The sequence below is a fragment of the Lepidochelys olivacea genome (assembly GCF_965140295.1).
Source record: "Lepidochelys olivacea isolate rLepOli2 genome assembly, chromosome: 3".
Taxonomy (NCBI): Eukaryota; Metazoa; Chordata; order Testudines; family Cheloniidae; genus Lepidochelys; species Lepidochelys olivacea.
Window position 1 is genome coordinate 116,690,512 of NC_140413.1, and position 17,080 is coordinate 116,707,591.

Sequence of the window (17,080 nt, forward strand, 5' to 3'; positions counted from 1 at the left end):
ATCTTGCATGAATCAGACTACAGAATGAACTTTGGCTGACAACCTCACTTGAGAAGAGATTGCTTTATTATAGCAGAATAGTCACAATCCTCACAGTTTCTCTATTCCAGTTATTTAAGAGTTTGCTGATTGGATGCAGGTGCAATTCATCTTTTGTCCATTAGTCTGTGTTCTACACTAAATTTCAAACACCTGCTCAAGTATGGTTTTCCATATCACAGATTATTTCATTTAGCATTAAGGCAAAATTATGATGAAGAAGACCATTTGACTGGCTTGCAGTCTGTAAGTTTGCATGCCTGAGATGGGCTGGTGTGAAAATACCCGATCAACCATTGTTTCTAGCTTCAAAACACTGTAGTTTGTGGATTGGGCAGTAGGGAAAAATGAGTCTCCAACTAGCACGCATGCTTTGGGTTGAATCAAGTTTTGTCTCGTCAACATGTGCTGATCCACTGCCCCAGCACAAGGGAGGAAATGCTTGCAGGAACATGAGAGGGAAAGAAGTTAAAAAGGGAAGGGGCAAAAATAATCCTTCATTGTACAACAGACTCTTTCTGATGTATCCTCCTTCACCCCAACCAAAGCCAAGCAGCTTGAACATGATGTGCTCTGTGCATGAATCTGCTAGAGCCTCCATACAGTAGAATTTGCTTGTCTGGTACATAGCATTTCATTTATTTATTTATTTATTTATTTTATGTTCTGTGCAGCTGCTGTGAGATTTTAGTGGGGGAGGGAATCCCTCTCAATTATTGTGGAGAAATAGAGGCTTGCCCTTACATGAATAAATCCTTCTCTACAGCAGGCTGTGCACTTGAATTCAGAGCAAGGATTCTCCTGCCTGACACTGAGTTAATATTCCCAAACAAAAACCTCTGTTAAATTTCAGATAAGATTACTAAATTATTCCCCTTTTTAATAAAACAGTAATAAAAGAATGTGGTGGCCCAAAAACTTAGAGTAGATTGCAGTATCTGGGACTGCTCCAAATGCCATTGAAATCAACAGGGATCTTTCAACTGACTTCAATGGTCTTTAATTAGGTCCTTTAGTTATAGTCCACAGTAAGGAGCTGCCTCACCCCAGGGGGAGTTCTGGATGTTTCACGTGCCAGGTAACAATATGAGTGGACTCCACGTTTGAAAAGCTAATCTGGATCTTTATTCATAGGTGCTGGAGTATGGGGGAGCTTGAAGAAGTTTCCATGATATACAGGGTTAAGTCAGTTATTTTTGTCAAGGTCCAGATTTCTTGGTAGACTCTGGAGAAAATAATAAAAAAAATAAGAATAATGCTAATAATAAATAAAAATATTTCAGGGTCCATTCAAAAACATCTGGCGGGCCATATTTGGCCCACAATCTGCCTATTGACTACCCCTGGTATACAGTTTGGTTCAATGGCTCTCAGCACCCTCACTGTACAAATTGTTCCAACCCCCCGTCTTTATTAAAGCTACTGTTTACAAAGGTTCTGCAACTTCAGCTAGTATTTGCAGCATGTGCACACTGACTGATTAATTGGTTTCTTTCAAAACTCTTTCCTCCTGCAGCCCATGTTCCAAGTTCCATGCAGGTGGCTACAGTGGGAAGCATCTTGCACACCTGCTACTACATCTTTTTGTAGGGCACTACATATTCCCCCATTTAGATAGTCAGTTCAACTTGCTAGTGGGGTGGGGTTAGTTGTGGGCCCAGTTCCACTGTGCCACCCTTGGCAGAGCAGTGTTCTACCTAGGATTATAGGGAAGGAGCAAACTCCACAGTCCTCTGAGCCCAGGGAATGGAATTCTGCCTTGGACCTTGAATGAGACATAAAGCAGAGGGTGGGGGTTATGAAGAGGCTCCCTAGGGATAATCTAGCCCTCAGTTGGAGAAAAGTTTGGAAATTCACTGGCAAGGCTACCCAGGTCTGTCAATCACCAATGACTTAGTTACTTTTAAAATGTACCATTTGAAACTGAAGCCTTTCAAATGAAACCTTTGTTTACCCTCTTGGTGTGGTACATGTTATGTTAATGGCATACACATAGAAAGGTTAGATAAAAACATATTTTTGAAAGGTTGCACTGTAACTCTATTTTTATTTCTTAAAATCTAGAGCCTTGTCAACACAAGAACCCAAAACAGAGAGAGACAAAACAGGCTGCTCCCTAAACAAAGAGGCACAATTCACCCCATCTTAATGTAAGCTGCCTGTCTGTTGCTATCTGACTGCTACTAGGCCCAGATTGCACAAAGAGCCCCCTACCATGCATGGAGGACCAGGAAAACCCACTGAGCATTTAAAGCGAGAGTTAACAATTTCAATACAATTATCAGTACCTCACAATGCAGCTGGTAGATCTTGTGCTCACAAGGATGTTATACTTTCTGATGGAGTCTAAGCACACAAAAGGAAAATGAGATACTCACAAAGCAAGCACTGTGCTTGGGCCTGGACTAGACCCTAAATCATTAAATGGTGTATTTATTTTAAATACAGTTCAGTTGCCACAGGTATGAGCCAGAGGATGGGAGGATGCAACAAGTCTTACCCACTCTTTCCAGAGTTGCCAAGTGTAGGCACTGCTCTTAGTGTCCCCTAAAGTACAAGATACCCCAAAGGGGTGTACAGGTGGGTGTACTTCCCTGTGCAGCAGGGAGCTCCAGGAGGAATTCTCTATCAGGCAAGATTCCTCCTGGTGCTTTTGCAGCCCCCATCCAATGAAAGCTAGTGTCGACAGGATATGATTGAGACCATGGGCCAGATCCTTGGTCTCTCATTGCTCTTCTTTGTGGGACTTCCCAGGGTGGGCTGCGGACATCTCAGGGGTGGGCAGATGGGGAAGAAGATTACACTGTAGCAATCCTGCTTGGTGGATTGGCTCCTGTAATGCTGAGCCAGTGATGGTTAAACAATCAGCAAACTAGGTCACCTGTAAGCAACCCTTAAGGACATTTCAAAAGGTTATTGCAATGGTAAAGAGGGCCATTCCTTGCAGAGATCTATCAAAGCCATGTTAAAGTAGACTAGAATCTTTAACCTGTTTGCCTGTATTGTTAGAGAATGAAAGAGTAACAGCTAAATGTGTCTATGTTTATCTGCATTCTATTAGCAATCTAACAACATGATTGAATTAACGTGTAGATGCTATATTCTATTTCTGTCTTATAATGCTTCATTACTGCATTCTATTGACTTGGAGATCAAAAGGGGATATTATCATTTAGATGGGGACTTGTGGTATAATAATATTATTGTCCTAATCTCCCCTGGGAGCTTGTAATTCCACATAGTAAATCACCTGTGAACTGTCTTGATAGTTTGAATGGCTGTTGCAGAAGGTATTGGCTGAGAAAAGAGTCCCCCGCCCCATCCCCGCTCTCCTGCTGGTAATAGCTCACCTTAAGTGATCACTCTCTTGTTACAGTCTGTATGGTAACAGGTTTCAGAGTAACAGCCCTGTTAGTCTGTATTCGCAAAAAGAAAAGGAGTACTTGTGGCACCTTAGAGACTAACCAATTTATTAGAGCATAAGCTTTCGTGAGCTACAGCTCACTTCATCAGATGCATATCGTGGAAACTGCAGCAGACTTTATATATACACAGAGAATATGAAACAATACCTCCTCCCACCCCACTGTCCTGCTGGTAATAGCTTATCTAAAGTGATCATCAGGTGGGCCATTTCCAGCACAAATCCAGGTTTTCTCACCCTCCACCCCCCCACACAAATTCACTCTCCTGCTGGTGATAGCCCATCCAAAGTGACAACTCTTTACACAATGTGCATGACAATCAAGTTGGGCTATTTCCTGCACAAATCCAGGTTTTCTCACATTCCCCCCCCACCCCATACACACACAAACTCACTCTCCTGCTGGTAATAGCTCATCCAAACTGACCACTCTTCAAGTTTAAATCCAAGGTAAACCAGAACATCTGGGGGGGGGGGGTAGGAAAAAACAAGAGGAAACAGGCTACCTTGCATAATGACTTAGCCACTCCAAGTCTCTATTTAAGCCTAAATTAATAGTATCCAATTTGCAAATGAATTCCAATTCAGCAGTTTCTCGCTGGAGTCTGGATTTGAAGTTTTTTTGTTTTAAGATAGCGACCTTCATGTCTGTGATTGCGTGACCAGAGAGATTGAAGTGTTCTCTGACTGGTTTATGAATGTTATAATTCTTGACATCTGATTTGTGTCCATTTATTCTTTTACGTAGAGACTGTCCAGTTTGACCAATGTACATGGCAGAGGGGCATTGCTGGCACATGATGGCATATATCACATTGGTGGATGTGCAGGTGAACGAGCCTCTGATAGTGTGACTGATGTTATTAGGCCCTGTGATGGTGTCCCCTGAACAGATATGTGGGCACAATTGGCAACGGGCTTTGTTGCAAGGATAAGTTCCTGGGTTAGTGGTTCTGTTGTGTGGTATGTGGTTGTTGGTGAGTATTTGCTTCAGGTTGCGGGGCTGTCTGTAGGCAAGGACTGGCCTGTCTCCCAAGATTTGTGAGAGTGTTGGGTCATCCTTTAGGATAGGTTGTAGATCCTTAATAATGCGTTGGAGGGGTTTTAGTTGGGGGCTGAAGGTGACGGCTAGTGGCGTTCTGTTATTTTCTTTGTTAGGCCTGTCCTGTAGTAGGTAACTTCTGGGAACTCTTCTGGCTCTATCAATCTGTTTCTTTACTTCTGCAGGTGGGTATTGTAGTTGTAAGAAAGCTTGACAGAGATCTTGTAGGTGTTTGTCTCTGTCTGAGGGGTTGGAGCAAATGCGGTTGTATCGCAGAGCTTGGCTGTAGACGATGGATCGTGTGGTGTGGTCAGGGTGAAAGCTGGAGGCATGCAGGTAGGAATAGCGGTCAGTAGGTTTCCGGTATAGGGTGGTGTTTATGTGACCATTGTTTATTAGCACTGTAGTGTCCAGGAAGTGGATCTCTTGTGTGGACTGGACCAGGCTGAGGTTGGTGGTGGGATGGAAATTGTTGAAATCATGGTGGAATTCCTCAAGGGCTTCTTTTCCATGGGTCCAGATGATGAAGATGTCATCAATATAGCGCAAGTAGAGTAGGGGCTTTAGGGGACGAGAGCTGAGGAAGCGTTGTTCTAAATCAGCCATAAAAATGTTGGCATACTGTGGGGCCATGCGGGTACCCATAGCAGTGCTGCTGATCTGAAGGTATACATTGTCCCCAAATGTGCATGCTACAAGGGGCCACAGCAATGGTTCCCTCAACCCACCTAGCAATATTGTTAACCTATCCAACTATACTCTCAGCCCAGCAGAAGCAGCTGTTCTATCTCGGGGCCTCTCCTTCTGCCCCTCCACCCCCACGAACATGATACAGTTCTGTGGTGACCTAGAATCCTATTTTCGACGTCTCCGACTCAAGGAATATTTCCAAAATACTTCTGAACAGCATACTAATCCACAGAGGTCTCCCTACCAACACTACAGAAAGAGGGATTCTAGGTGGACTCCTCCTGAAGGTCGAAACAGCAGACTGGACTTCTACATAGAGTGCTTCCGCCGACGTGCACAGGCTGAAATTGTGGAAAAGCAGCATCACTTGCCCCATAACCTCAGCCATGCGGAACGCAATGCCATCCACAGCCTCAGAAACAACTCTGACATCATAATCAAAAAGGCTGACAAAGGAGGTGCTGTTGTCATCATGAATAGGTCGGAATATGAACAAGAGGCTGCTCGGCAGCTCTCCAACACGAGTTTCTACAAGCCATTACCCTCTGATCCCACTGAGAGTTACCAAAAGCAACTACAGCATTTGCTCAAGAAACTTCCAGAAAAAGCACAAGATCAAATCCGCACAGACACACCCCTGGAACCCCGACCTGGGATATTCTATCTACTACCCAAGATCCATAAACCTGGAAATCCTGGGCGCCCCATCATCTCAGGCATTGGCACCCTGACAGCAGGATTGTCTGGCTATGTAGACTCCCTCCTCAGGCCCTACGCTACCAGCACTCCCAGCTACCTTTGAGACACCACTGACTTCCTGAGGAAACTTCAATCCATCAGTGATCTTCCTGATAACACCATCCTGGCCACTATGGATGTAGAAGCCCTCTACACCAACATTCCACACAAAGATGGACTACAAGCCGTCAAGAACACTATCCCCGATAATGTCACGGCTAACCTGGTGGCTGAACTTTGTGACTTTGTCCTTACCCATAACTATTTCACATTTGGGGACAATGTATACCTTCAGATCAGCGGCACTGCTATGGGTACCCGCATGGCCCCACAGTATGCCAACATTTTTATGGCTGATTTAGAACAACGCTTCCTCAGCTCTCGTCCCCTAAAGCCCCTACTCTACTTGCGCTATATTGATGACATCTTCATCATCTGGACCCATGGAAAAGAAGCCCTTGAGGAATTCCACCATGATTTCAACAATTTCCATCCCACCACCAACCTCAGCCTGGTCCAGTCCACACAAGAGATCCACTTCCTGGACACTACAGTGCTAATAAACAATGGTCACATAAACACCACCCTATACCGGAAACCTACTGACCGCTATTCCTACCTGCATGCCTCCAGCTTTCACCCTGACCACACCACACGATCCATCGTCTACAGCCAAGCTCTGCGATACAACCGCATTTGCTCCAACCCCTCAGACAGAGACAAACACCTACAAGATCTCTGTCAAGCTTTCTTACAACTACAATACCCACCTGCAGAAGTAAAGAAACAGATTGATAGAGCCAGAAGAGTTCCCAGAAGTTACCTACTACAGGACAGGCCTAACAAAGAAAATAACAGAACGCCACTAGCCGTCACCTTCAGCCCCCAACTAAAACCCCTCCAACGCATTATTAAGGATCTACAACCTATCCTAAAGGATGACCCAACACTCTCACAAATCTTGGGAGACAGGCCAGTCCTTGTCTACAGACAGCCCCGCAACCTGAAGCAAATACTCACCAACAACCACATACCACACAACAGAACTACTAACCCAGGAACTTATCCTTGCAACAAAGCCCGTTGCCAATTGTGCCCACATATCTATTCAGGGGACACCATCACAGGGCCTAATAACATCAGTCACACTATCAGAGGCTCGTATACCTGCACATCCACCAATGTGATATATGCCATCATGTGCCAGCAATGCCCCTCTGCCATGTACATTGGTCAAACTGGACAGTCTCTACGTAAAAGAATAAATGGACACAAATCAGATGTCAAGAATTATAACATTCATAAACCAGTCGGAGAACACTTCAATCTCTCTGGTCACGCAATCACAGACTTGAAGGTCGCTATCTTAAAACAAAAAAACTTCAAATCCAGACTCCAGCGAGAAACTGCTGAATTGGAATTCATTTGCAAATTGGATACTATTAATTTAGGCTTAAATAGAGACTGGGAGTGGCTAAGTCATTATGCAAGGTAGCCTGTTTCCTCTTGTTTTTTCCTACCCCCCCCCCAGATGTTCTGGTTTACCTTGGATTTAAACTTGAAGAGTAGTCAGTTTGGATGAGCTATTACCAGCAGGAGAGTGAGTTTGTGTGTGTATGGGGGGTGGGGGGGATGTGAGAAAACCTGGATTTGTGCAGGAAATAGCCCAACTTGATTGTCATGCACATTGTGTAAAGAGTTGTCACTTTGGATGGGCTATCACCAGCAGGAGAGTGAATTTGTGTGGGGGGGTGGAGGGTGAGAAAACCTGGATTTGTGCTGGAAATGGCCCACCTGATGATCACTTTAGATAAGCTATTACCAGCAGGACAGTGGGGTGGGAGGAGGTATTGTTTCATATTCTCTGTGTATATATAAAGTCTGCTGCAGTTTCCACGATATGCATCTGATGAAGTGAGCTGTAGCTCACGAAAGCTTATGCTCTAATAAATTGGTTAGTCTCTAAGGTGCCACAAGTACTCCTTTTCTTTTTGTATGGTAACACCCATTGTTTCACGTTCTCTGTGTATATAAATCTCCCCACTGTATTTTCCACTGAATGCATCCGATGAGGTGAGCTGTAGCTCACGAAAGCTTATGCTCAAATAAATTTGTTAGTCTCTAAGGTGCCATAAGTCCTCCTTTTCTTTTTGGGTAAGATCTGAGACTCATATTGACCTGGAGATAAGTCTCTGGTCTTTTGGGATTGGTGGACTTCACATATGGTGAATCAGGTTTTAAATAACCTCTCATTATATTAGACTTGAGTGTCTAGATGGAAGTCAAGGGCTGGAATGCTTAAAGGGGACTGTGTTTGGCTTCTTGGTGACAAGTGTGGTATTACAGAAGCTGTTTTGTTATTGGCTTGGTGAATCTAATAATTGAATAAACCACCAGTTGGGGGATTTTCTGCCCCATTCCTTGCATTCTGCCCTGAGTGTAGCATTCTCAGCATGGCCCATACAGGCCCCCTGATCACAGCTCCTTAGGAGACACTATCTGCCAGGGCAAGTTAGAGCTTGAGGCTGCTCTAGCTCTTCTGAGAGACTGCGTGGAGGTCACAGTAATTTGTGTAAAGCCACCAATGCCCCAAAAACCCAGGTGTGGCAAGTTCTGCTAGAGTGAAGCATTGTAATACTTTCTCTAATGTACTTGTTGCTTTTGATGACTGAGCATTCTAGAATGGAAATGTATGGATATAGATTCACAAATCAATAGATGCAGTTTTCAGTATTTACTACATTTGGATGAAATTCATGTTTTGCAGGGGGCTAACACAAGGACTATACACCATATAAGACCCACTAAAGCTCCTTGGGTATGTCCACACTGCAATAAAAAGCCCGCAGCTGGTCCCATCAGCTGATTTGGGCTCATGGTGCTCAGACTAAGGGGCTGTTTAACTGCAGGGTCCCAGAGCCCAGGATCCAAGCCCATTAGCCTGAGCCCCGTGAGGCCAAGTCAGCTGACACAGGCCAGCTATGGGTGTTAAATTGCAGTGTAGACATACCCTTAGGGCTTCATTGGTGCCTACGCTCTATGCTGGCCCACTGCATGGGGATAAATGTTACCCTTTAGAGTTGCCACAGTGCATCCACATTTTCTGTGGAAGCAGGTGAGTTCTGGGTGTGTGTACGGGAGAGGGATTGGGATCTGTGTGTCCAGCTAAATGACTGAAGTAACAAAAGAGGAGGCTAAAATGTATGCTTTGTGAAAGGAAATGAGATTTAATGTGTAGACACTGCAATAGTCTGTCTGACCTCAGTAGAATAACACTATAGAGGACTTTGACTCTGTATTTGTTAATTTGCATATAAAGGCACAGAAGTTTAATAACAGCTGAGTGTTCTAGTTGGATGGGTAACAGTTGGGGAAAGGACTGAAGTGCTGAGCTCAATATTTTGTCAATTTCTCTGCATGATTTTAATAATGTGACATGTTTACTTGCATGTATAGGTGGTAAAAATGTCTGGCTATAGTCATTTGGGGCCAGATCCTCTCCGCGGGGCTCAGTGATCACTATAGTCACTGGCTGGACTCCGGGCTGCTGAAATGCTGACGAGACAGCATGCCCTGTTGCCTCTGTCACTGGGACAGAGTAAGTGCTCAGATACTGTGGTGATGGGTGGCAGTATAAAACCTCTTAGATAGAAAGTCAATTCCCAGACAGTCCCCAAAGTACACTCATGTATTCTGGTTTAGATGACAAAAAGTCATCATAAGGGCTAGACTGTACCCTTCCGTGGTTGTTCAGGGAAGTAGGAGGGAGTCATGGCTACCCAAGTGGCACCTCTGGCACTTGTGGAAGTGTATGGGCTGTTCTCAAGGTGATTCATGCTGGGAGCAACTGGGCAGTAATTAGAAAGAGATATGGCTCTGCCCTCCTATCCAATGGCCAGGAAAGCTGTTTGGACACATAAATGGGCATAACAAATTGCTCCCCACACCATGCAAATGAGGAGCCCTGTAAAGCATTGTGCCTCTGTGAAGGCATTTTGAATGGAGTATAATGAATATGAACTCACCTGAATGTTGCTGGTAACTATTTAGATCTCTGTTTCCATAACTGAGAGTTGCAGAACAGGCTCCTGCATGTAGCTGGCCTATTCCTATTAACATTAATTGGACAGGGGAAAACTACATTACTTTTGGCTCAGTCAGCCATACAGCACAATGCTCTGCCAGGAGTTTGTGGGCCAGAAAGGTGTCTCAGTTTGACTGTGTTCAGACTTTGCCACTTTGGAGCTGAATAGATGCCAGAATGTTCCCAGCTGGGAATAATGCTCTCAGACAATATCCCATGCAATTATCCTCTGACCTGTCTTCACTTGTTCATCCCCATTTGGGAATGCTGCTAAGAACCATACATATCAGAGAGCAGAAGTAACAGGCAAGAAGTAGTCAAGGGGGAAAACTCCAAATGTTCATATTTAGGGATCTGGACTGGTCTCCTAAACTTCCAAAATGTCAGTTGCTTATTTGGAGCTTGTCCAAAATATCTGAAAATCTAATAAGCTCGCATATGAGGTCTGTGGTATTTTTAGTTCTATCTAGAACCTGAGAATGCAAAAGCATATGAAGTGAATGGAAATATTATACTCACACACACATCACCATACCTTTTAGAACCTCAGTGCAAGGTTTGCTTGTGCTCAGTTCTAGAAATAGGTAAAGAGTTAGCTGAAGTGGCTCACCCATTTTTAGAAATGGATGGGGATGTCTGAGGAAAAAATTGATCCTTTTTCTGTTACACTGCTGATCATGTGGATAAGAAAATTATCCTAGCTAGGATATTTTCCAGAGCCTCTCAATGCTGATTATTAGAGTGCAGGCATGTGTAAGAGGGCTAGAAATTTACACTTTGTGCAATGACAGCTTGACATTTATATGTCCCCAAAACTGGGGGTCAGGAGGAGGGAAAGGTCCATCAGCTTTTTGTGTTTCAGTGGCCACCTCTGACCAAAGTAATCTCAGTGCTTTTCCGGTAGAACGGTACATCTGGTCTGCATCTGATTGTAATAGGTACTAACAGCCTCCTGCAAGGTCATGAGTACCTGCCACTTTCAGTCTTCCCTTGCTCTCTTTGGTATCAAACAGGAGTTACTGACTGGAGTCACACTGTTAAAAACTAGTGTCAGTGAGATCAGCATCAAACCCTGTGTTTCTATTGCACCATAATTACAAGTTGCATGTGCCCTCTGTAATGTCACTAAACGAACATCTTTAATCCTTATTGTTTGGGCACGTTTTAAGAAGCCTGCCATATCAAATTCATTTTCTAGACTGAATAGTCTGTATGGTAAATAAAGCAACCTTGATGTTTATTTTCTGTGTTTTAGGTCAGATGATAATAGCCTTCTCGGTGTCCATGGTGATTGGATTGGTGATTGGAGGGATAATCTGGGCTTTGTTTACTTGCCTGTCCCGTCGCAGAGCCAGTGCGCACATTTCACAGTGGAGCTCATCAATCTCTAGCCGCCGTTCCAGACCTGCTTCTCAGGGCCATGCTGCCAACAGGACTGGATTCTACCGTAACAACAGCTGTGAACGTCGTAGCAATCTCAGCCTGGCCAGCCTCACGTTCCAGCGACAAGCCTCCCTGGAGCAAGCCAACTCCTTCCCAAGAAAGTCAAGCTTCCGAGCCTCCACTTTCCACCCCTTTTTGCAATGCCCTCCGCTCCCTGTGGAAACTAACAGTCAGCTGATTACTCTGTCTCCCACCACCACCACCACTACCCTTGTGGGGACCACCACCAACAGCTTAACTCGTCCTGAATTCCACTGGTCCAACAACAGCCTCCGCATCTGCCATTCAACACAAACACCTCCTCCTGCCTATGAGACCATCATTAAAGCTTTTCCAGACTCTTGAACTGAAGTCTTTCTTTGTTCCTTTAAAAGAAGGACTCTCCATCATCTGAAGCAGATTTTCTGTATGCTCTGAAGGCCTCTGGGAAGCTCCCTGGTGCTGTGGCATGCTGCAGGCAAACACAAGGGACATGCACAGATGACAGTGATTTGCTAGGGCAAGGTGTGGTATCCTGCAGCCCCAACTGAACTGGTCTGCAGTGTAATTCTGAATTTATATTATACCTTTAATCTGTAATCATTGTAAGGCTTTTAGTTTAGAAGAAAGAAACTTCTGCAGGCTACAAAACTGGCAACTTAAATGAGCCACATTAGGAACCATTTGTTGATAATCGCTTATTAATTTCCTGCAAAGTTCACCCATTCATTATGTTTGTTAGAAATCTTGTTCTTATACATTTGTCTGTGAGTCTTAAGTTTTCATTAGATACTTTCCTTCATCTCTTACATCCTGGGCTGGTTCTATGCCTCCTGAACCACAGGGTTTCCTATAGCTCAGGAATCCCTTGGAAGAAGTAGAGTTTAAAGTGGTTTTAGTGTCACAGTCTTGTGGCAGGTACTAGGGCCCCTGTTTTGATATTTGTAGGGGGCTCCAAATGACCACAGGCCAGTCCTGTTTACCACAAATTCCCAAAAATATGGCAAAAAAAGATGGAGTGTCCCAACATTTGTGCCATGGGAGAAATTTCTAACTGACATTAAAAAGGAATAACTCTATAAAAGGACTTCGTCCTGCAACCTAACAGGGGTCACATTTTATTACCCTATAAGGTTACAAGGATACTAGTCTTGGTCCCTAAGATAAACAACATGAATGGCAACTGTTTTTTATTTGAGCTTCCTGTTTTTCTATGGGAATACTCATTTCCTTTCTTTAAATTGTTTTTCAGTTTGTACTAACGTTTCATCCTTCCTGATGTATAATACAGTGAAATCCTGCATTTTGCTAAAACAAAATTTCTTAGACGTCTAGGGCGGAATCCTGGCCCCACCAAATTCAATGTCAAAACTCCCATTGACTCCAGGATGTCAAGCCTTCAGTCTAAAATAATGAAACTGCTTTAGGGTATGGAGATGCTTAGGACAGATTAACGCCTGTTTTTGACTGTCAGACCTGTAGAGCTATTATAACATGCTGGCCCACAGGCTTAGCGGTGACTGATTGTATTCACATGTGAGAAGTCCAGGCTTGGGAGCAACGAAGATAGCACAGACACATGGAGCCTGATTCCACTCCCATTGACTGCAACGGGAGCTGGATCATTTCCATGGTGGATAGTCTCAGACTTGAACACAGAGAAGGGCATTTCACCTGCTGTGCAGGGCCGGATTAACTCTCCTGTGGGCCAGGGGCTATTAGATTGTGTGGAACCCCTGTATACAAGTCTTTTTCCTCAGAGGGAGTTTGGTGCAGGAGGGGGCTGGGGCAGGGGGTTGGGGTGCAGAGGTGGTGCGGGTTTGGGAGGGAGTTTGGGTGCAGCAGAGGATTCTGATCTGGGGCAGGGGGTTGGGGTGCAGAAGGGGGTGTGAGGTGCAGGCTCCAGCTGGGAGGTGCTTACCACAGGTGGCTTCTGGCCGGCAGTGCAGCAGGGCTCAGGATGCCTGCCTGCCGGCCATAGCCCCACACTGCTCCCAGAAGCGGCTGGCTGCTAGCCTGTCTCTGAGCGCCCCTTGGAGGCGGGCAGCGGGTCTCCGTATGCTACCTGCGCCCACAAGTGCTGTCCCCGCAAGTGCCACCTCCCCACAGCTCCCATTGGCCAGGAACCAGCCAATGGGAGCTGCGGGGATGGTGCTGGGGACAGGGGCAGCACATGGAGCCGCCTCCTTCCCCTCCTCACCCCCCTGCGCCAGGGGCCGCAGAGACGTGCCAGCGGCTGGCCGCTTCCGGAAGTGGTGCAGGGCTCTGGCAGGCAGGCAGCCTGCCTGAGCGCCTCTTTTAGGGGCCCGGAGATCGCTGCCTGTGATTTATTTTTGCAGGCCCCCCCCCCCCTTAAAGCCCCTGCCTTAATCCAGCCCTGCTGCTGTGCAATGCTACCATTCCTGGCTGATTAAGAACTTTTTGGCTCTTACGGAGGGTTAGGGGAAGAGGTATTAGTTACAGTGGGCCTGATCCTTAGAGGGTCTGATTCTGTGCATCTACTGAGGACCTGCAACCACAGTTGTAGTTAATGGGAGCAGCTCTCAGGAACAGACAAAGTGGATAACACCTTAAACTTCCTCCAGGGTCAGCATTGCATTGCAGTGCTCAGCCCCTCTCATGAATGGGCCCAGAGTAACCATAACTGCTCTTATCACTGCAGTCTCTAAACCTGCTATTTTCTCTTTGCAACCATTACTATTAATTCTAAACAACCTGTCCAGCTTTCTAACTGTAAAGGCAAACTAATTTGAATGTATCAGACAGACTGGCTTTTTTTCATTTTAAGAAGTTAAACCTGATTGCTAGAGCTCCGCATTGTCCATACAGATTGCATACAGCATTTTATTTTAGAAAGTATGGATTAGAGTAAACTAAGAACACTACTAGATCTGAAAATGCCATCTGACTCCAGTGATGGCAGGATATGGCCCTAAAATAGTGAAGAGAGAAGTGTTATTTACCCTTTCCCATAATACAGCAATCAGTTCTATTATTGTATTAGATCTCTTATTGTTTTTATTTAGATTTACAGTAGGCTTCACTCTACTCTAAAGGCTTACACAGTATCTCTCTTGCAGATAATGGCATCTGTTGTAACATGCCCATGAAAAATTGCATCTAACCCTGCCCCCCTTGCTCATTGACTTTAGTGGTCTACTTGAATGAGAACAGCAAGGAGGATTTGGTCCACAGTATGTAACCAAGGTGTTAGAAATTCCTTCACAGAGAAATAATTTTAAAATAACTGAATATGTACTTATGGGTTATAAATGCAGGATTTGCAATAGAGCTTTACATGATATATTATTCCTTGTATTACACTATATTTAGTAAGTAATATAGGAAGAAAAGCTATAATGTACTGTATTTTTTTCTCTTGAAATCTTCATTGGACACAAAAACTGTTTTACATTCCCTGGATTAGAGGAGTTAAAAATTTGAAATATTTTGTGCATAACCAATTTGGAAGTCAGCTGCTTAACTAACAGCTTAAACAATAATGGATATGAATATTTTGTAAGCATTGTGGAGACTTTGAAATGTGAAATAAAGGTAGAAATTATAATCTGTACTGCATGATTTTCCTTAAGCTACATTTTACATGTGAAAGAACTAATTTATATGTAAAATCCTTGCTGTAGAAAGCAGACATAAAGAGCTGGAAAAGTTATATAAATAGTGTCAAGTTCAGCATTTATTCTATGATAATAAGATCCAGTGGCTAGAACCTGATACTAAAAAAATTCTAATGGGAAACAAGGCTCAAATGTTTAAAAGTGAGAGTAATTAACTGGAACCACAGTATGCAGTAGATTCTCTGTCACCTTAAGTCTTTAAATCAGGATTGGATATCTTTCTAAGAAATATGCTCAAAGGAGTTCGAACTGGCAGGGTTTTGAGCAGTATGTCCTTGATCCAGGAAAGTGGGTAAGCATACATTGAAGCACGAGTAGTCTCTATCAAGTCAATGTTTAATGAGGTGTTTTATGTTTAAAAAAATAGGTGAAATTATTAGTGCTTTTCACCTTCTGTCATGGTGCAGGAGGGCTTTTTCAGGGGGGTCATTCTTTTCAGAGATATTGTACTGACCTTGTACAATAGCATTTTCTATAGGAAGATCTCAATGCACCCTCAAATAATGAATTAATAAGCCTCATAATTCTGGACAGTAGGTAATCATTACTTACACCATTTTACAGTGGGGGAAGTGAAGCACAGAGAGATTAAGAGACTTGCCTAGAGTCACACAGGAAGTCACTGGCAGAGCTTTGACTAGAACTCAGATATCTTGACCCCAGTCCTGCACTTTTTAAACACTAGACGATGCTTCCTCTTCTTTTCTTAAAATGAAACACTGTCCATACCTTAAATCATACACAGAAGCTATTGTCCATGTTTCATGCAGAGAACAGATTAATGCCATTCCAAGGTATTAACACAAGTGGTTTCCACTATATTCCTTGACCTTTTCTTACTGAAGAATTTCAGATTGCTCATTCAGACATCTACTGGATTATAATACTACTTCTCTGAACGTGGCATGTCTTTGCCAAATCAAATTTTTAAAGTTCACTTGCGATTTACCATGAAGTTTTTTAGTCATCTTGACATCTCATCTGAAAATTTATAAACTGAAAACTACATTTACTGGAAATGTCCACTCAGAAATGAAATGACACATGCCAGATCCCTGACCTATAGGTACTTTATAAAATTAGACAATGTCTGTGATGCACTGCAGCTTCTGGAGAAAAGAAAGGAAACACTAATAGGAAATTTACCTCTACCATATCCAAAACAGATTAAAGAAGAGTGTTGATGTACTTTACAGAGAGGAGGACCATAAATCAACTTTGTCCAACCGTTTCAAATGTAGGTGCCTAACGTTAGGCACCTAAATCTTTTTTTTTTTCTGCACCTTGACAAAAGTGACCTGATTTGCAAAGGGGCTGGCTTCCATGCCTATTTACCTTTTCAAAAACTGGTGATAAGGACAAAATCTTAATTGCATGTGGGCTACAATTCGGAGTAACAACAACAACATAGATTTTTATTTCTGTAGCACTTTTCATCGAGCAGGATCATTAATCCCTTTCAAATGTGTAGACCTCACCTCAGGACTGGAATGGGCTGCCAGCAGCTTTTCTTGAACCTCAGAGAACAGGAGGGGAAAAGTCTTCCTCAGCACCCTGAGTATCATTCCCCGATCACGTCCTCATTCCGTCATCCCCTCAGCATTCTCTCCCTCATCTACTGTCCCCCTAGTCTTTCTAAAATCTGGGAATTATTACTTCAGCAATTGACTATTTATAATACCACCAGCAGCCACAGTCAAGGACTGTGGCCCCATTGTGCTAGGTGTTATACACACACACAGAGGGACAAGACCATCCCTGCCCCAAAGAGGGTACAGTCCAAGTAAACAGCCTGAATGAGAGCTCAATGTTCTATGGGCCACTCACCAGTCCAGTGCAAGCAGAAATTAATGAATAGTAACAAATCGCTTACAAAAGTACAGCAGTTTCACTAAGCACACTCCTCCTTGTACCTCATCTAGAAAGGTTTGATGCTTGTTACATTGCCACTTGCTGCTACGTGATGGTGGCAGATGCATGACAAGCATGAAACAGACTCTGCT

The 17,080-nt window shown here is 43.9% G+C and overlaps 2 protein-coding genes across 3 annotated transcripts in view; both read left to right on the forward strand.

Moving 5' to 3' along the window:
- MYCT1 (MYC target 1) overlaps window positions 1-13,214 on the forward strand; it is a 38,170-nt gene extending 24,956 nt beyond the window's left edge. The window contains exon 2 of the mRNA XM_084624397.1: window positions 11,273-13,214. Coding sequence (XP_084480523.1) covers window positions 11,273-11,805 — 533 coding nt within the window. The 3' untranslated portion in view covers window positions 11,806-13,214. The remainder of the gene's footprint in view (window positions 1-11,272) is intronic.
- The window catches only part of VIP (vasoactive intestinal peptide), a 66,244-nt gene that overhangs the window by 24,932 nt on the left and 24,232 nt on the right, over window positions 1-17,080 (forward strand). The gene's annotated exons all lie outside the window — the stretch shown is intronic.